Source organism: Canis aureus, chromosome 3 (genome assembly GCF_053574225.1).
Source record: "Canis aureus isolate CA01 chromosome 3, VMU_Caureus_v.1.0, whole genome shotgun sequence".
Taxonomy (NCBI): Eukaryota; Metazoa; Chordata; class Mammalia; order Carnivora; family Canidae; genus Canis; species Canis aureus.
In genome coordinates, this window is record NC_135613.1 from 47,692,263 (window position 1) to 47,708,472 (window position 16,210).

The following is a 16,210-nucleotide window of genomic DNA, read 5'->3' on the forward strand; positions in this document are numbered from 1 at the left end:
GGTAGGCCTGCATGAGAGCTGAAGGAACCACATGCCGTGCATACCGGCCAACGTGAACTGGCAGCTTGCCGTGCCTCATGCTCGAGGAGGGATCCTCGGGGCTTAGAAGCCCCAAGTGCCCCCGGAAGTTCCTTCCCCATCCCACCAGGGCGAGCACCAAGCGTTGGGCCCCACCAGATGGCCAGCCCGTTTCCACCGCTCATCCTCCCTGAGCCTCCTTCTCTGCGGGGAGGCTCATCCCTTTCTGCTCAGATAGTCTGTTTTCACGAGGGTCAGTAATACCCACGCCCTCACTTGCCCTCACTCTGCCCTTCCACAGACCACAGGGCTGCGTTCCCAGAGGGCCCAGCCTGCAGCTTTACAAGACTCCGGTGCAAAGGAGCCCAGAGCATGAATATTCATCCATGGCTGTGTCTGTCTCCCTGTCCCTCCTCTTCAGTTTAAATTCTACGCTTCCTCATTTCCAAAACCTCCTTTGGCAAGAATCCCTCCTGCCAAAGCTCATCTGCCTTACAGATCCCCTCTGACCTGGCCCCAGGAGCAGTGCTGGGGGGCTCACACCTCCTGTTGGGGAGGGTCTCAGGTGCTCCCTCACCAGCTCTTCCAACCACCTCTGCTCCCTTGGAACCCCAGCTGAGAAATTCATCTGCTCCCAAAACAACCTGTTTCTCTGCATGCACCCAATTCTCCATGATTGAGAGGCTGAGTCCAGGCCACTTCCTCAGGGCCTTCACATTGCATGGATGACTCGATCTCCGTTTCTCTACATCAATTCCTCTTTCTCTCTCTGGTCTGTCCCATTGATTTGCCAACTAATCTGTACTAGTTTGCTCATGCCTCCCTAACAAAGTATTGCAGGCAACAACAGAAATTAATTTCCTTGCTGTTCTGGAGGCTGGAAGTCCGAGATCAAAATGGTGGCAGGGTTGGTTTCTCCGGAGGCCTCTCTCCTCGGCTCACAGGCTCACAGCACACTCGCACGGCCTTTTGTCTGTGCGCCTCGTCTACTGAAAGAATTATGAGCCCCTGGACATGTTGTTCCCTGTGGCCACCTCCTTTTTGTGGCTTAGCTTCTCCAAGTACCCCTCCCTGTCAACCTCCTCACCCACCAATTCTTACCAACATGCTGCCCAGACACCTCCTGCCCTGGCCTGATGCCCCCCCCCATTGCTAAACAGTGACTTCTTTTCTCTTTTCTTTTCTTTTCTTTTCTTTTCTTTTCTTTTCTTTTCTTTTCTTTCTTTCTTCTTTCATTTTATTTATTTATTCATGAGAGACACAGAGAGAGGCAGAGACACAGGCAGAGGGAGAAGCAGGCTTCATGCAGGGAGCCCAATGTGGGACTCAATCCCAGGACTCCGGGATCATGCCCTGAGCCAAAGGCAGATGCTCAACCACTGAGCCACCCAGGTGTCCCAGCAGTGACCATTTCTAACCACATTTACCTCTAACCACAGCAAGATTGGTTCACAGTGCAGCCTCACACTGTCATCAGGGCTGGAGCCTCCTGCACAGGCTCACCCCTGCCCACTGCCTCTCTCATCTGACCTGTGAATCTAAATTTCCCTGACTCCTCATCTGGACATGCCCCCAGCTGACCCTGTCCTAGAACAAACCTGTCAGATTCCCACCTCACCCGCTCATCTTAGAGAATGATTCCCCACTTCGTGCAGCTTTACCAAGCCAACCCGAGGGTCCCCCAGGCTCCACCTTCACCCCAGCCACCACATAGCCCCCTCACTGAATGTGTCAATTGCACTCTGTGTCACAGCTGTCCCAGACTGAGCCACTGTCCTCTCTGTTCCTGCCTCCACTGGGCATTCCCTCCCCAGCCTTTGCCACATGGCAGCCCAACGGCTTTTCCAATAAGCAACGTGAGGCAGTGGTTGAAAGCATGGACACTCTGGAGCCAGACTATCCAAGCTTGAATCCGATTTCAGGCTGTGTGGCCTCGGGCAACTTGCTGCACCTCTCTGGGCCTCTCCCTACCTATGAAGCAGGAAGAATAATACCTATTTCCCAAGGTTGTAGTGAGGGTTGAATGAATGCTGTGTGGCCTGGTAGTCCTCACTTCCTCGCTGGGGGTTCTCTGCTGAGTGATGGAACCTCTCTAATCCGGAGCCGTTCATCAATAAAATGGGAATAGCAGTTCCCACCTTACATATTGTACAAATCTAGTGAGATATTAGAGCAAAGCATTTAGGACCAAGCCTGGTACAGAGTAAAACTTGCCAGTGTTGCTTATTTTTGTTATTTTCAAAATGCATATGTGGTCATAGCACTCCTGACATAGCCTAAAACCCTCCCAAGGCTTCCCACTACTTTAGCAATAGAGACCAAAGTTCCACCCCAGCTTCCAGGTCTCATGGGGCAGGTCCCTCTTGCCATCCTGGCTACTTCACCTGCTCTGTGTCCCTTTGCCCCCTTTTACCACTGTTCCCTCTCTCATTTGATTAGCTCCCTCTCATCCTTCAGATCTTGGCTCAGGGTCACCTAGTCAGGGGCACCTTTCTGGTCTTCCAATCCACTGTTTGCCCACTCGGGTTGTGGCCTGGCCTTCAGAGCTCTTCTCGTGGCTAGCAGTTTCCCCTTTGGTGTGGCTCACTGCTTGAAGCTCATGTCCCTGTGACATTGGGAGTTCCATGAGCACAGAGACTGTGGCTGGGTCCACTCACTTATGTGAGCCCCTAGCACCCAACACAGTGGCTGGCACAGAGTAGATACACAGCCAATATTGAGGAGTGAATGGATGGATCCCTGAGAGCCCCTGTGCCTGCTGCAGAGGCTGGGGACACTGAGAGGGAGAGGGGACCCAAACCCATAGGAGAAAAGACAGCCCTTGTTGATGAGGGGAAGCCTGGGCACCTGAGACCAGAAAGGGCCATGAAGCAGGCCCTGCTGCCAGCAGCCACCCAGACCACCTGCCCAGAGCAGACAGGACCAGCCGTCTGTAACAACGATGCCATGATAACGGCAGTTTATTCCTGGCTAGGCGCTGTGCCAGGCCCTTGCGGTAAATGCTTCCGTGAGCCCTGCAAGTCAGAGATGCTATTAGCACTCATGCTGACAGGTAAGGAGTCCTAGGGGCAGAGGCTGCACGACTCACAGTGGTCAGATCCAGGACAGGACAGGAACGGGACCAACCCAGAGCTCTGAGCCACCCTGCTTCACATCTGCTGGGCTCCTCTGGGCACCGTGAGCCCTCCTGCAATAGGCTTCACCTATCTGAATGCCAATCTCTTCCTCAGAACCAAGGACCCTCCACTTAGGGCAGATAAAGGGTATGGCTCTGGGACATGTCCCTGAGCCCCCAAACCCACCCTTCCCACTCTCCCTGGCCTCAGTTTCCTCAAAAGTCACATGGAGCTGGGAGACGGGGATTGGATTTTGTGGTCTCAGACTGACATCATTCCTCCTCTAAAGGGGTATTTCCACTCACTGTTTCCAATTCCTTTTTTCCATTTTCACTTTTCAAATGCTTTTTTTTTTTTTTTTTTTTGTTCGTTTGAATCAGAAATGCACTTGGGTGTTTCAGCAGTGTACTCATGCTGGCACAGAAAAGGTTTATAGCCAGATAACCATTTTCATCAATTTCCTGAATATCGTTCCCAGGATTTCTACATGTAAATAAAAGCAAATAATAGCTTAGATTCTTCCTCCCACCACCCTGACAAAAACACTTGTTACAAGAAGGCAGGCCTAGGCATGTACTGTAGACAACACTGTTCTGCACCATGCTCCAATCATTAGATTTTAGGGGTCATCCCCTACCCAAACACAAGAGACCTTCTATGTTGTTTTTTATGGCTGTGTAGTACTCCAGCGTGGAATGCACCACAGTGTGTACAGCAATGAGTAGTTGCTGTGTACACCTTTCCCAGGTGCACAGGGGGCTCCGTAGGATGGATTCCCAGCAGCAGGCTCCTCCCTCTGTCCGTCTTCCTTTTTAAAAAAAAAATTTTTTTATTTATTTATTTGAGAGAGAGTGTGAGAGAGATCACAAGCTGGGGGAGGGGTACAGGGAGAGCAGGACCTTGGGATCATGACCTAAGCTGAAAGCAGACGCTTAACCAACTGAGCCCCCCAGGTGCCTCCTCTTCCTTCTTTTGTAACAGCTTTGAGATATAATCCACACACCGTATTATTCACCTACCAAAGTGTGTATGATGCATTAGAGTTCGGTATGTTCACAGGCATGTTACATACATCCTGTGACCACCACGTTCCTGTCTTCCTTGAACCGTTTCCCATCAGGCTGTGGCCACCCTCGCTCCCATCGCTCCACTGGGACCACATTTCTAGCTCCATGGAGCTGCATCCAGCGGTCAGCTCTCCATCCTCAACTAACCTGACCCCGACCCCTGTGCACATGGGCTGCAGCTGCCCTCCCCCTCAGCCACCTCCTGTCCCCAGCAGGGCAGCCTGGGGTTCATGGCTTCTGCTCCCTGGCGTCATCCTCCAGAACTGTCCTTCAGCACCGCCTAGATGCCACTGATGCCCTAAGTGGTCAGTCCTGATCTCTGCAATGCACCCCCCAGCCCCCTGGCAATGCCCAGTGGACACCTGAAACATGTGCAAAGCTGACGTCTGGCCACTCCTCGTCTACTTGCTCTGCCTGTCATCTTCCTTGGTCAGCCAATGGCATCTCCATCCTTCCCCTTGTTCAGGAAGGAGACCTTGGAGGTACCTGTAAGCCTGTTGGCTCTGCCTGCAAAATATCCCAGTATCCCACCGCTTCCCTCCAGCACTGCTGCCTCTAGCTGGGGCCAGGCCCCTGGTGCTGCTCACCTGGACTGCCATGCAGGGGCTTCCACACCTGTGTCCCGTTCTGCCCTCACTCCTCGGGCTCTGTCCTCCTGAGGCAGCTAGAGGAGTCCTGGGAAGACTAAGGTCAAATTCCACCCCTTCTCTGCTGCAATGCTCCCACAGCGCCGCCCTCACTTGCTGTCAAAGCTGAATCCTCACCCTGACCTCTGACCTCCTCTCCCACCTTGGCCTCTCACCGCACTCTGGTCACACTGGTCTTGCTGTGCTTCCATCACACCAGGCCCTTCTGCTTCCCTCCCCCACTTTTTGCAGCTCTCATCCCGTGTTACTTCCCAGTGTCACCTCTCCCAATCCTTACTCGGTGTTGCACACACACACCCCTTCCCTGCTTTATTTTAACCCACAGCGCTCATCACTATCTGACCAATTATAGCTCTTATTTTCCTTGTTTGCTGACAATCCCCCCCCACCCTTGTACATCAACTCCACCAGGGCAGGGCTTTTCTGTTTCCTTCATAGCTATACACCCAGAACTGGCCTATAGCAGGCTTTCAACAAATACTTCTGAGCAGGGGACACCTGGGTGGCTCAGTGGTTGAGCATCTGCCTCTGACTCAAGATGTCTCTGCCTTTCTCTGGGTCTCTCATGAATAAGTAAAATCTTAAAAAAAAAAAAAAACTTCTGAAGGGATGTAAGAATGAACAAGCAAATGCGTTCCTGTTACAGCACCTTGAGGGACAGGGGCCAGGCGGCTGAAGAATCCGGCGGGAGGCCCAAGCAGGGACTGGCCTGGGCGACCCCTATTGGCCTCTCAGAGAGAAGCACTGTGGAGGCCTCTGTGCCTGATGCATGGAGGCCTGACTGGTTGTCTGGCTTGCCCACTGGCTGAAGAAGGGCCTTCAAGCCCAGAACTCCTTGAAGGCCCAGGCTCTGGGGTCAGCTCACTTAAGCCCCTGCCTTCACCCAACATGAATTGAAGATCTGTCAGTCCTGTATGTCCTGATCCTTGATCTCTGGGCAGAGAGGGTAAGAGGACCTGAGGCCTCGGGTCCCAGAGCTGCTGCCTCTGAGTTCACATCCCCCAACACCCACACACATCCACTCGAACAAGCAACAGCCCCTACCACTTACGGTGCTGAGTCTCAAAAGTGGACTGGTCACTGGCCAGACAGTGGATGCCTGGCCTTGGGTCAAAGGTCCATTGTGGAGCAGTCGGCTGCACCCAGACAAGGCAGGGGCCATGTGAACACTGCCTTCTCAGTAAGGGCAGAAACTGGGAGGAGAGGCCAGGGCTGGGTAAGCAAGCCATGTGGCATCTCCAGCCACTTACACTACCCAGCAGCTCTATCAAGTCTTGCTTCCCCACAAAGGAAACAGGGCATGGCTTATCACTCCCATCCGACAGATGAGGAAACTGAGGCCCAGAGAGGATAAAGGGATTTTCTGAGGCCACGTAGCCAGTCATTGGCAGAGCTAGGAGTCAGAGCCAGGACTGATTTACCCTCCGTTTCTGCTACCCTGGCCCCCTAGCATGAGGGCCTTACAAGGCCCTGCTGGAGTTCCACTAAGATGCCCCCACCTTGTCCTGCCTTCTGAGCTGGTGGCCCGGTTCTCCCCAATGCATTATTCACGTTCCCGAGAGGTAGCCAGCTCTGGTTACACTGACCGCAGCTCTGGACACCTGCTCTGCCTACTTCCCTCCTCCCTTGCCCAGGCCCTGGTGGGTTCAAGGTTCCCCTCCAAGGTACCTGGGGGGGCTTTGAACATCCCACCCTGGCTCAGGAGATGTGGTTCCCCTCTGGCCCAGCCAGCACACATGTGCTAGGTGGTTTCCAGCAGGTGGCTTCCCCGTTCTGGGGCTTGGAGTCTCCCTCTGTTGAAGTAGCAGTGACCCAAGCATTCACTTCGGTGGGCTGAGGCGGCTGAGGCACAGGGTGGGTTTGACCCATCAGCACAGTGGTCCTCACGGCAATGCTAAGTCCAAGATGTTCACCCCCAGGACAGGCCTGGGCCTGGCCTCCTCTGCTCCCCAGTAAACAACACCCATGCACTTTCCGGCAGCGCTCGGGTGAAACCCAAGGCGGCTCTGGAGGAGATGAATTATGGATCCACCCTCCCGGAATCTGGTCACAGCCAGAAGAAGCTTGGCTGTCCCTCCCCAGGCCACCCAGACCAGTCCTGGTTGCTCCCAGCCGGAGGAGGCTGCACGCCCAGCAGCGGGCAGGAGACTCGGCGTGTCCCCTTGTCTCCAAGTCCAAAAGCTTGTGACCGGGCCGTAGCCCGGCGGGGTGCAGGCAGCCACCATGGCAAAGGAGGAAGAGGATGAGAAGAAAGCCAAGAAAGGGAAAAAGGGGAAGAAGGCGCCGGAGCCGGAGAAGCCCAAACGGAGCCTGAAGGGAACGTCGCGGCTGTTCATGGGCTTCCGGGACCGCACGCCCAAGATCTCCAAGAAGGGCCAGTTCCGGAGCGCCTCGGCCTTCTTCTGGGGCCTGCACACTGGCCCACAGAAGACCAAGCGCAAGAAGAAGGCACGCACCGTGCTCAAGTCTACGTCCAAGCTCATGACGCAAATGCGCGTGGGCAAGAAGAAGCGGGCGATGAAGGGCAAGAAGCCGTCCTTCATGGTCATCCGCTTCCCGGGCCGGCGCGGCTACGGCCGCCTGCGGCCGCGCGCACAGTCGCTCAGCAAGGCGTCCACGGCCATCAACTGGCTCACCAAGAAATTCCTCCTCAAAAAGGCCGAGGAGTCGGGCAGCGCGCAGGCCACGCTGGACGCCTGGCTCAACCGCGGGGACTCCCGCGTGGGCTCCCGCAAGCTGCCCTTCCCGTCGGGCGCCGAGATCCTGCGGCCCGGACGCCGCCTCCGCAGGTTCCCGCGCAGCCGCAGCATCTACGCGTCGGGCGAGCCCGTGGGCTTCCTGCCCTTCGAGGACGAGGCCCCGTTCCGGCCCTCGGGCTCCCGCAGGTCGCTGTACGGGCTCGAGGGCTTCCAGGACCTGGGCGAGTACTATGACTACCACCGCGAGGGCGACGACTTCTACGACCGCCAGTCGCTCTACCAGTACGAGGAGGAGCAGGAGCCCTACGTGGGCTACGGCCCCTACGGCCCCTACGGCCCCGCCTGGCCGCCCTACGGAGACCACGCCCACGGGTACCCGCCCGGGGACCCCTACGAGTACTACCACCCGGACTATTACAGCGGCCCCCACCACCCCACCTACCCCTACGGCTACGGTTACGACGATTATGAGCCCCCGTACGCGCCCCCGGCGGGGTACGCGTCCCCCTACAGCTACTACGACGGCTACCACGGCGATCTGTACCCTCGCGGCTACTACCTGGACCCCTACGTGCCTTATGCGGCGCCATACCCGCCCTACGACCTGCCGTACGACGCGCCCTATTTGGATCCCCATGGGGTGCCCTATGGCGCCCCCTACGGCATCCCCTACGCCGAAGGCACCTATGGTGGCGGCGACCAGGCCATCTACGCTCCAGAAGTGCCCTACCTTTACGCAGAGGAGCCGGCCCTCGGGTACCCGTGGGTGCCGCCGCCCATCCTGTCGCCCCACAACCCGTACGCCCACCCCATGGATGACATCGCGGAGCTGGAGGAGCCGGAGGAGGCGGGTGGCGAGCGGCAGAGCACCTCCTTCCGCCTGCCCAGCGCCGCCTTCTTCGAGCAGCAGGGCATGGACAAGCCTGCCAGGTCCAAGCTCTCCCTCATCCGCAGGTTCCGCCTCTTCCCGCGGCCCCAGGTGAAGCTGTTCGGGAAGGAGAAGCTGGACGTGACCCTGCCGCCCTCCCTGGACATCCCTCTGCCCTTGGGGGACGCGGACGAAGACGAGGAGGAGGAGGAGATGCCCCCGGGGCCGTCGGGGCCCTACGCGCACCCCCTTTGGGGCTTCCTCACCCCGCGCCAGCGCAACCTGCAGCGCGCCCTGTCCGCCTTCGGCGCCCACCGGGGCCTGGGCTTCGGCCCTGAGTTCGGCCGCCCCCCGCCTCGCCCGGCCACCTCCCTGGCCAGGTTCCTCAAAAAGACGCTGTCGGAAAAAAAGCCCATCCCGCGTCTCAGGAGCAGCCAGAAGGCGCGGCTGGGAGGCCCCGCGGTCCGGGAGGCGGCCTACAAGCGCTTCGGCTACAAGCTGGCCGGCATGGACCCCGAGCGGCCCAGCACGCCCATCGTGCTCCGGAGGGCCGAGGCGCGGACGCGCAACAACAACAACTCCCACCGGCCGCCCTCGCCCGCGCCCCGGCCACCCTCCCACTGGAGCGCGCTCCTCCCCGCGCCGGCCACCCGGAGGCCCCCCAGCCCCGGCCCCGGGACCCCGCCTGCCCCACCCTTTGCTCCGACCCTATCCGGCCTGCCCCGGCCCGTGTCGCCCTATGGCTCTGTCCGCCGGCACCCGCCGCCCTGGGCCGCCCCAGCTCACGTGCCCCTCACGCCCCCCGCCAGCTGGTGGGGCTTCGTGGAGCCCCCTCCTGTGGCCCCGGAGGCGCCCCCCAACCTGCTGGCCTTCCCCGGCCACCGGCCCTCCTTCAGAGGGTCCCACCGGAGACCTGCAGCCTTTGGCCTCCCCTGGCCCCCGCTGCCCTCGCCCCAGCCCTCCCTGAGGAGCCTGCCTGGCCTGGGCTACCGCTCGCCCATGGGGGGACCGTCCCCTCAGCCATCCCTGCGCACCCGACCCTTCCAGCCTCCCTTCTCGCCCCCGCCCCGCCGGCCCCACTCACTCCGGGAGCCCCAGTCTCGGCGCCGCATCTCTGGGCGCCTGGGCCCACCCCGCTCACCGGTGCTGGGCTCCCCGCGGCCACCCTCGCCGCCTCCTCTGTTGGGCCACGGCTCCCGATTCCGATCACTCAACCTGCCCTCGCGCCTCCCGCACACGTGGCGCCGCCGAAGTGAGCCGCCCACCAGGGCTGTGAAGCCGCGGGTGCGCCAGCCCTTTCATCGGCCTCCTGGGGCTGGGTCCTGGCCGGCGGCGCCAGTAGCAGCACCTGAGGGCCGGGAGAGCCAGAGGGAGCCCGAGGACTCAGAGACACCCTGGATGGTGCCCCCACTGGCCCCCAGCTGGGATGTGGATGTGCCTCCCACCCAGCGACCCCCCTCGCCCTGGCCAGGAGGTGCAGGCAGCCACCGTGGCTTTTCCAGGCCACCCCCTGTGCCGGAAAACCCCTTCCTCCAGTACGTGGGCCCTGTGCCGGCCCCGGCTACCCAACCTGAGGACCCAGCCTCGGACTTGACTGATGTCTTCCTGGTTAGACACCACGATCCAGGGCCTGGACAGTTGGTAAAATCAGCCAGCTCGATCCCTGAGAAGCCAGAAGAAGAGGCCACTCTGGAGGGCCTTCAACCACCAGCAGAGCCTGAGCCCTCAACCCCGACACCTCCCAAAGACTCCCAGCCACAGCGGAAGGCGCTAAGGCTCAGCCTCTCCTACCCACTGGCCACCTGTGAAAAGATGAGAGCCACGTGGCCACCATGGCGCCGCTGGGGGACACTGCCCAGCGCCCCAGCCCCCTTGGCACCTACTGGGCCCCCAGGGCCCCTGCCCAAGGCGGGTGAGCGGCGCCAAGCAGGCCCTGGGCGTTTCGCTGTGGTCATGCCACAGGTGCAGAAACTCAGTGCTTTCCAGCGAGTTCGTCCTGCCGCCCTGCAGCCTCCTGTCCAGGTTACCCAGGACCCAGAGCCCAGGCCCAAGCCAAGAGCCTGGAGTTTGCTCTGGTCTTGTTTCTGGCTGCCAGCGGAGGCCCATCGACCCTGGTCACCACTGCTCACCCGCCCCCAGTCCTGCCGCCTGGGCCCTGGAGGCAATTGCCTGCCTCATGGGGGCCCCTGGGAAGAAGTTGGCCCCAAAAGCTGGTGGAACAAGGTATGAGGGCATAGGTCAGAGGGAGAGCTTGGGGGTTCTGTCCTGGGAAGCGGAGGCAAGAAACAGCCTCACGACCCTGGTGAGGCGCTGCCTGCTTGTGCCTCAGTCTTCCCATCTGTAACCTGAGGAGAACAGCCTTTGGGCTCCCCAGGAGATGCCAGCACAGGCAGGCACAGTACAGAGACTCTGGAAACTTCTCCTTGTCACTTTAGGAAAGGGATCTTGTCCTAGCCTGTGGTCTGGGCAGCCTAAGTTCTGGGTTAGTCTGGATGGCACGTCTGTCCCCAGCAGTCCCTCACAGATTTTGTCTGAATACAAGACCTCAGGGCTTGGCTGTCCACTCTGTCCCATCCCCACATCCACATCCATACTGTTTCTCTTGCCACCTACTGACCCTCCCCCAGGATGGAGTTCCTCTCCTGAGTTGCTGCTTGCGGGCAGTTCCCTGGGCTGCAGGATTCTGAACTGTCCAAGGATGAGGGGCTCAGGAACCAAACTTGTAGCATCCTCATTGCATGGTGAGGAAACTGAGGCCTAGAAGGTCACACGGTGGATCAGGGGCCTAGTTAGGAGCCTGTCCGGGCCCCCTGTGGAGTGCAGGGCAGGTGGCTTGTCTGAAGGGTGCCAAGCTCGTGCCTGGCTACCACGTTCATGGCGGAATGCGAGCCTGATGCTGGGTGGCCCTCAGTGGAGGGGGGTGGTCACCGGAGACTCCCCCGGGACGCCTGGGGTAGGCGGGGCATGCAGGGGTGGTGGGTGTTTCTCAGCCTCTGCAGACGATGCCCCGGGGAACGGGTGGCTAGCCGGCCCGGCAATGGCGACCGGGGCAGCCTGGCTGCTGGGGGGGCCCTGGCCCCGGCGCCGGGTGCCCCGTGCTGTGTGGGCTGCAGCATTGTGGGAGCGGGGCGCGGGGCGCCCAGGGGTGAGGGGAAAGGATGCCTGGGCCCTCCTCACCCTGGAATACGTGAGTGGCTGAATTATTCAGGGTTTGTGGCCACTGGTGCACATGGCCAGACGGGTGGGCGGGAGGCCAGGGCCTCAAGGGTGATACTTGCTGTGCCCTACTTAGCAGCCGGTGACAGGCATGCAGCATGCAGGGCTCCCTCCTGGTGTCCCCTTTCCTTACCTGCTCCGAGAAGGATGCAGGCTGGATCCGAGAGGCTGGAAAGGCAGGATGCACACATGTGCTTGCGGTCATGCGGGTCACATGCAGGCCTTTGTGCCTGGGATATGTTCTTAGGTGTACCGTGGCCAAATAAGGGAAGCATGTATGTGTAATGTGTCTGTGCCAGGGTCTGAGCAAATGTGGCATTATTGGTGTCAAGAATGTGCACATAGATGGGCATGGTGGCAGCAGGTGGCATCAGGACTTTTGTCTTGAGCCCCCCAGGTGTGGTTGAGACAGCCTCAGCTCTCTACGCACATGAGAATGTATCAAATGGACATTGAGAGCATGTACCTATGCATGTATGCCTCTAGCCAGGCATCCCATGCCTGCATGCGTATCCATAGGCAATTTGCAAGACTAGGGGTGTGTGGGAGTCGCATTAGCTGCAAATGCCTTTGCATTTGGGTCTGAGTGTAGGGGTCTGCATGTTTGCCCTGGGCTGGGTGCAGGGGCCTGGTACTGAGTGGGAGAGTCTCAGTGTCCACCTTCCTCGAGGCCCCATCCACCAGGACATGGATGTTCATCAGGTTGTCACATAAGCAAACATTTGGGGTCCACCTGGGGAAAGGGTATCAGTGTTGGAGAACATGAAGTTGGGAGCACTTCTGGGCAGAGGGAATAGTGTGTATGTGTGTGTGTGTGTGTGTGCACACGTGGGCACGTGCGTGTTCTCACCCCCAGGTCAGGACACTTGAGAGCACATGGGAGCACCTGCTGCAGAAAATGCATGGGCAGAGGGCAGGCATGTGCTCCAGGAGTAAGGGTTGTATGCGGGTTCTGTGGTGCTCGCTATTCCACAGCAGGGAGGCTGCAGGACCCAGCCTGGCCTTGGCCTTGGGGATCCTTCCTCCCCAACAGGAGCAGGTCCCAGGCATGTCTAAGACAGGCGGCCACGCATGGATGCCCTCCAACCAGGCCAACCACAGACTCTCTCTCGTAGATGCACTCCATCCGCAACCTGCCCACCACACGGTTTCACGAGCAGTGCCGGGAGGATGGTGTGGAGGACATGACGCAGCTGGAGTGAGTGGAGGGGGGGTGGGGGGCTCAGCAGGGGGTCACCACAGGGTTGCACACTTCTGGCCGAAGCGCCTCCTCCTGCTTGGGGTGCCTCTCACCTCCTGGCACGTTTCCAGTGCTTCTATTTCCTCATCCGTGAAGTGGGAGCCATGCAGCATCACAAAGCCAGAGTGTGTGTGTCTGAGCTGTGAGTCAGATGGGCCTGAGTTCAAATCCCAGCCTCACCACTTACTGGCTGAAAGACTTTGACACTCTGTGCCTCAGTTTCTCATCTGCCAGATGGGGGTGGGTGGCAGTTACTGTGGGATGCCCAAAATGTCAGGGTTATGTTGGTCAATGTCATCTCCCAGTCACAGTGACTTGGCCCTCACGTCTGCTTCCCAAGAGCATCCCCCACTCAGTGAGGTGGGGACGATGACTATCATATACATGGAGAAACTGAGGCACAGAACAGAAGGAACTTTCCCAAGGTCTCACAGTTGGTTGGTTTCAGACACAGAACTTGAACCCAGGCCTTTTTGACCAAAGCCCTGGACTGAGGGGGGCCCTGATATTTCCCCTCTTCCTGCCCTCCCAGAGACCTCCAAGAGACCACTGTGCTGTCTAACCTCAAGACCAGATTTGAACGGAACCTCATCTATGTAAGTCATGTGGCTGGCTCTGCCCTGAGCTCAAATCAGAAAGGTAGCTGCCTCTTGGGGCCACAGTGGGAAGCACAGATTTCTCCTGCTGAGCTCCAGATGTGTGGCTTCTGGTTTGAACTCTGGGGTTTCTATCATTGGAGTATAACATGCTAGAGCCCAGGGTTCTAAAATCCAAAGTCCTGAAACATAGAGTCTTAGAATAGTGGAAGCCAGAGACACATCTGGAGACAGGAAACTCAGAAGTGTGACCGCTTACTGGGAACCTAGTGGATAAAGCTTCCAGAGACCTGGAATCCATAGGCCTGGATCCCAGGAAGAGAGAGAGGTAGAAGGGGGCCGGAGAGATGAAAGGGGACTGCTGGCCCCACAACAGTGGGCCAGAGGGCCAGAGGCCCAGAACCACAGAGCAGGAGGGAGGGCCGGCCACAAGGGCTCTGGCCACCTCAGAATGCCCCGGGCTCCCAACTCTCTCCCCACTCCAGGCAGTGGAGGTTTGACCTCACTTCAAGGCAGAACCTTCTGGAACCTGGCCCTGACTATTCATAAATGAAGTACACGATAGCTGACATAGCCACCTTTGCAGATTTGTGGCTGTGGGGTTTTGCTCACTTTAGCCGCCTCCCAGCCTCAGCCTGGTCCAGTGCCTGACATTTCTCAACCAGAGTAGATCCCCCATCAAGCCTATGAGAGGGCCCCTGGGGCAAACACAGAGGCTGGGCAGCCAGACACCTGACCCCATGGAAACGGGGCTCCAGGCTCCTGGAAGCTGGGGAGGAGGGCCACGAGAAGGCATAGGCTCTGAAGCCCCTGCCTGCCCAGCAGACCTACATCGGCAGCATCCTGGTGTCGATGAACCCGTACCGAATGTTTGGAATCTATGGGCCAGAGCAGGTGCAGCAGTACAATGGGCGGGCCCTGGGAGAAAATCCCCCGTGAGTGTCTCTGGGGTTGGGGATGGGGTTCTCCTCGGGTCTCCTGGGTCCCTCTGCCTGAGCCAGGCGAGTCCCTGCCTGCCCCTAAGCCAAGGGTAGGGGCAGCCAGTGGCTGGCAGCCCACCTGTTGGGCCCAGTTGGTTTCTCCCCCAGTCTGGCCACAGTCCTCTCCACGTTGTTGGCCATGGGGGCTCCGACCAGAATGGGGGCAGGGAGCATCTCCCCAGGGTGGAGGGTGGAGCAGAATTGGCTGCCAGGGTGGACAGAGATGCTTTCCTACCTGACCCTTCAGGGGTTTGAGAGATGGAGTCCTGTCCCAGTGATACCTGTGGCCTGTCTCTCCAGGCACCTCTTTGCAATTGCAAATCTTGCTTTCGCCAAAATGCTTGATGCCAAACAGAATCAGTGCATAATTATCAGGTGGGTTAGGCTGGGGACCTTTGTGTGCATGGGGCAGGGTGGGGGCTGGGGGAATGTATGGGAGGAATCTCAGATGACAGGTCTGCATCAGGCCAGACCTGCTGTGGGACCTGGGAAAAAATCGCTTGGCATCTCTGGGCCAGCCCGCCATGACCTCTTGTGTCATAGGAGGTTCATAGAAGGGTAGGGGTAGGGGAAGCCCAGAAGAGGCAGTGAACTGGTTGATGCTCACTCTGCTCCTTTGCGCCGTCAGCGGAGAGAGTGGCTCTGGAAAAACTGAGTCTACCAAGTTGATCCTGCGCTACCTGGCCGCCATGAACCAGAAACGAGGCATCACGCAGCAGGTGAGTCTGTCCGTTGCATGGTCTGTCTGATTCCCCAGGACTTCCAAGCTTAGTGCTCCCCTAGAGACAGGCTCCTCGGCCCCAGTTGGAGGATGGGGAAGCCGAGGCCAGGGTTGTACTGTGAGGGCTCCTGGGACTCTGGCTCTTTCTGCCACCCACCTCCCCACCCAGGGCACACCTGCCTGGCCAGAGTGGAAGCCCCATGGGCATGGGAGTCACTCCATTTCTCCTACCTGGCCTTACCTTCTTGGTGGGCCACAGTAGATGCTGGGGCACTGAGGACATGGGGCCGGGGGAGTGCAGGATTGGAGCATTGTGGAGAGGGCCACGTCTTCTCAGGTTTGGAACCTGAGAATGTGAGACCCTTAATAAAGCTTTTCCAGGGACATACTGTTTGCCAGGCCCGGGCTAGGTGATGGGGAGGCAGGTGGCAGCAATACAACATTCCCACTCTCATGGGAATTTCATTATAGTAGAGGAAACAGAAGGAAAAAATACACAAGTAAATTATGTCCATGTGAAGAGGTGGGAAGTTGCAGAGGAAAAAAAAAGCAAGGAGGAGGGTGGGGAGTTTGGGGGGATTGTAATTTGCAGCATGGTGGTCTATGAAGACTCTACTGAGAAGGTGAGGGAGTGGGCCCTGAAGTCACCTGGAAGAAGAGCAGACAGGCAGAGGGAAGAGCAAGTGCAAAGGCCCTGGGGTACAAGGAGGTCTAGTGTGCACAGGGGATGGCAAAGTGGCGTCATGGAGTCCAAGTGTGGGAAGACAGTGGCTTGGGCCAGGGGGTGCTGATGAAGATGGTGAGCACAGCTAGACCCAGGTGCAGTTTAAAAGGTCAGCCAATGACTTGCTGAGGGACCTATACTGGGGTGTGAGAGATGGGGTGGAGCTGTCATTAGTTGTGTGGGCAGGGCCGTGGAGGAAAGACAGGTACCCTGAGGAGTCTGCTGGGCGTCCACGGAAATGATGGGAAGGTGGGTGGATACACCCATGTGCCTGGAGCTCAGAGAAGGTGAGTCTGGAGGTGAAGGCCCCTCAGCTCA

At 58.5% G+C, this 16,210-nt stretch overlaps 1 protein-coding gene across 1 annotated transcript in view; it reads left to right on the forward strand.

Moving 5' to 3' along the window:
• The first annotated feature begins 7,071 nt into the window (after nt 1–7,071).
• The window catches only part of MYO15A (myosin XVA), a 51,760-nt gene continuing 42,621 nt past the window's right edge, over nt 7,072–16,210 (forward strand). The window contains exons 1-6 of the mRNA XM_077892386.1: nt 7,072–10,638; nt 12,747–12,829; nt 13,404–13,467; nt 14,293–14,402; nt 14,748–14,822; nt 15,076–15,166. Of these exons, the coding sequence (XP_077748512.1) occupies nt 7,072–10,638; nt 12,747–12,829; nt 13,404–13,467; nt 14,293–14,402; nt 14,748–14,822; nt 15,076–15,166 (3,990 nt within the window). The remainder of the gene's footprint in view (nt 10,639–12,746; nt 12,830–13,403; nt 13,468–14,292; nt 14,403–14,747; nt 14,823–15,075; nt 15,167–16,210) is intronic.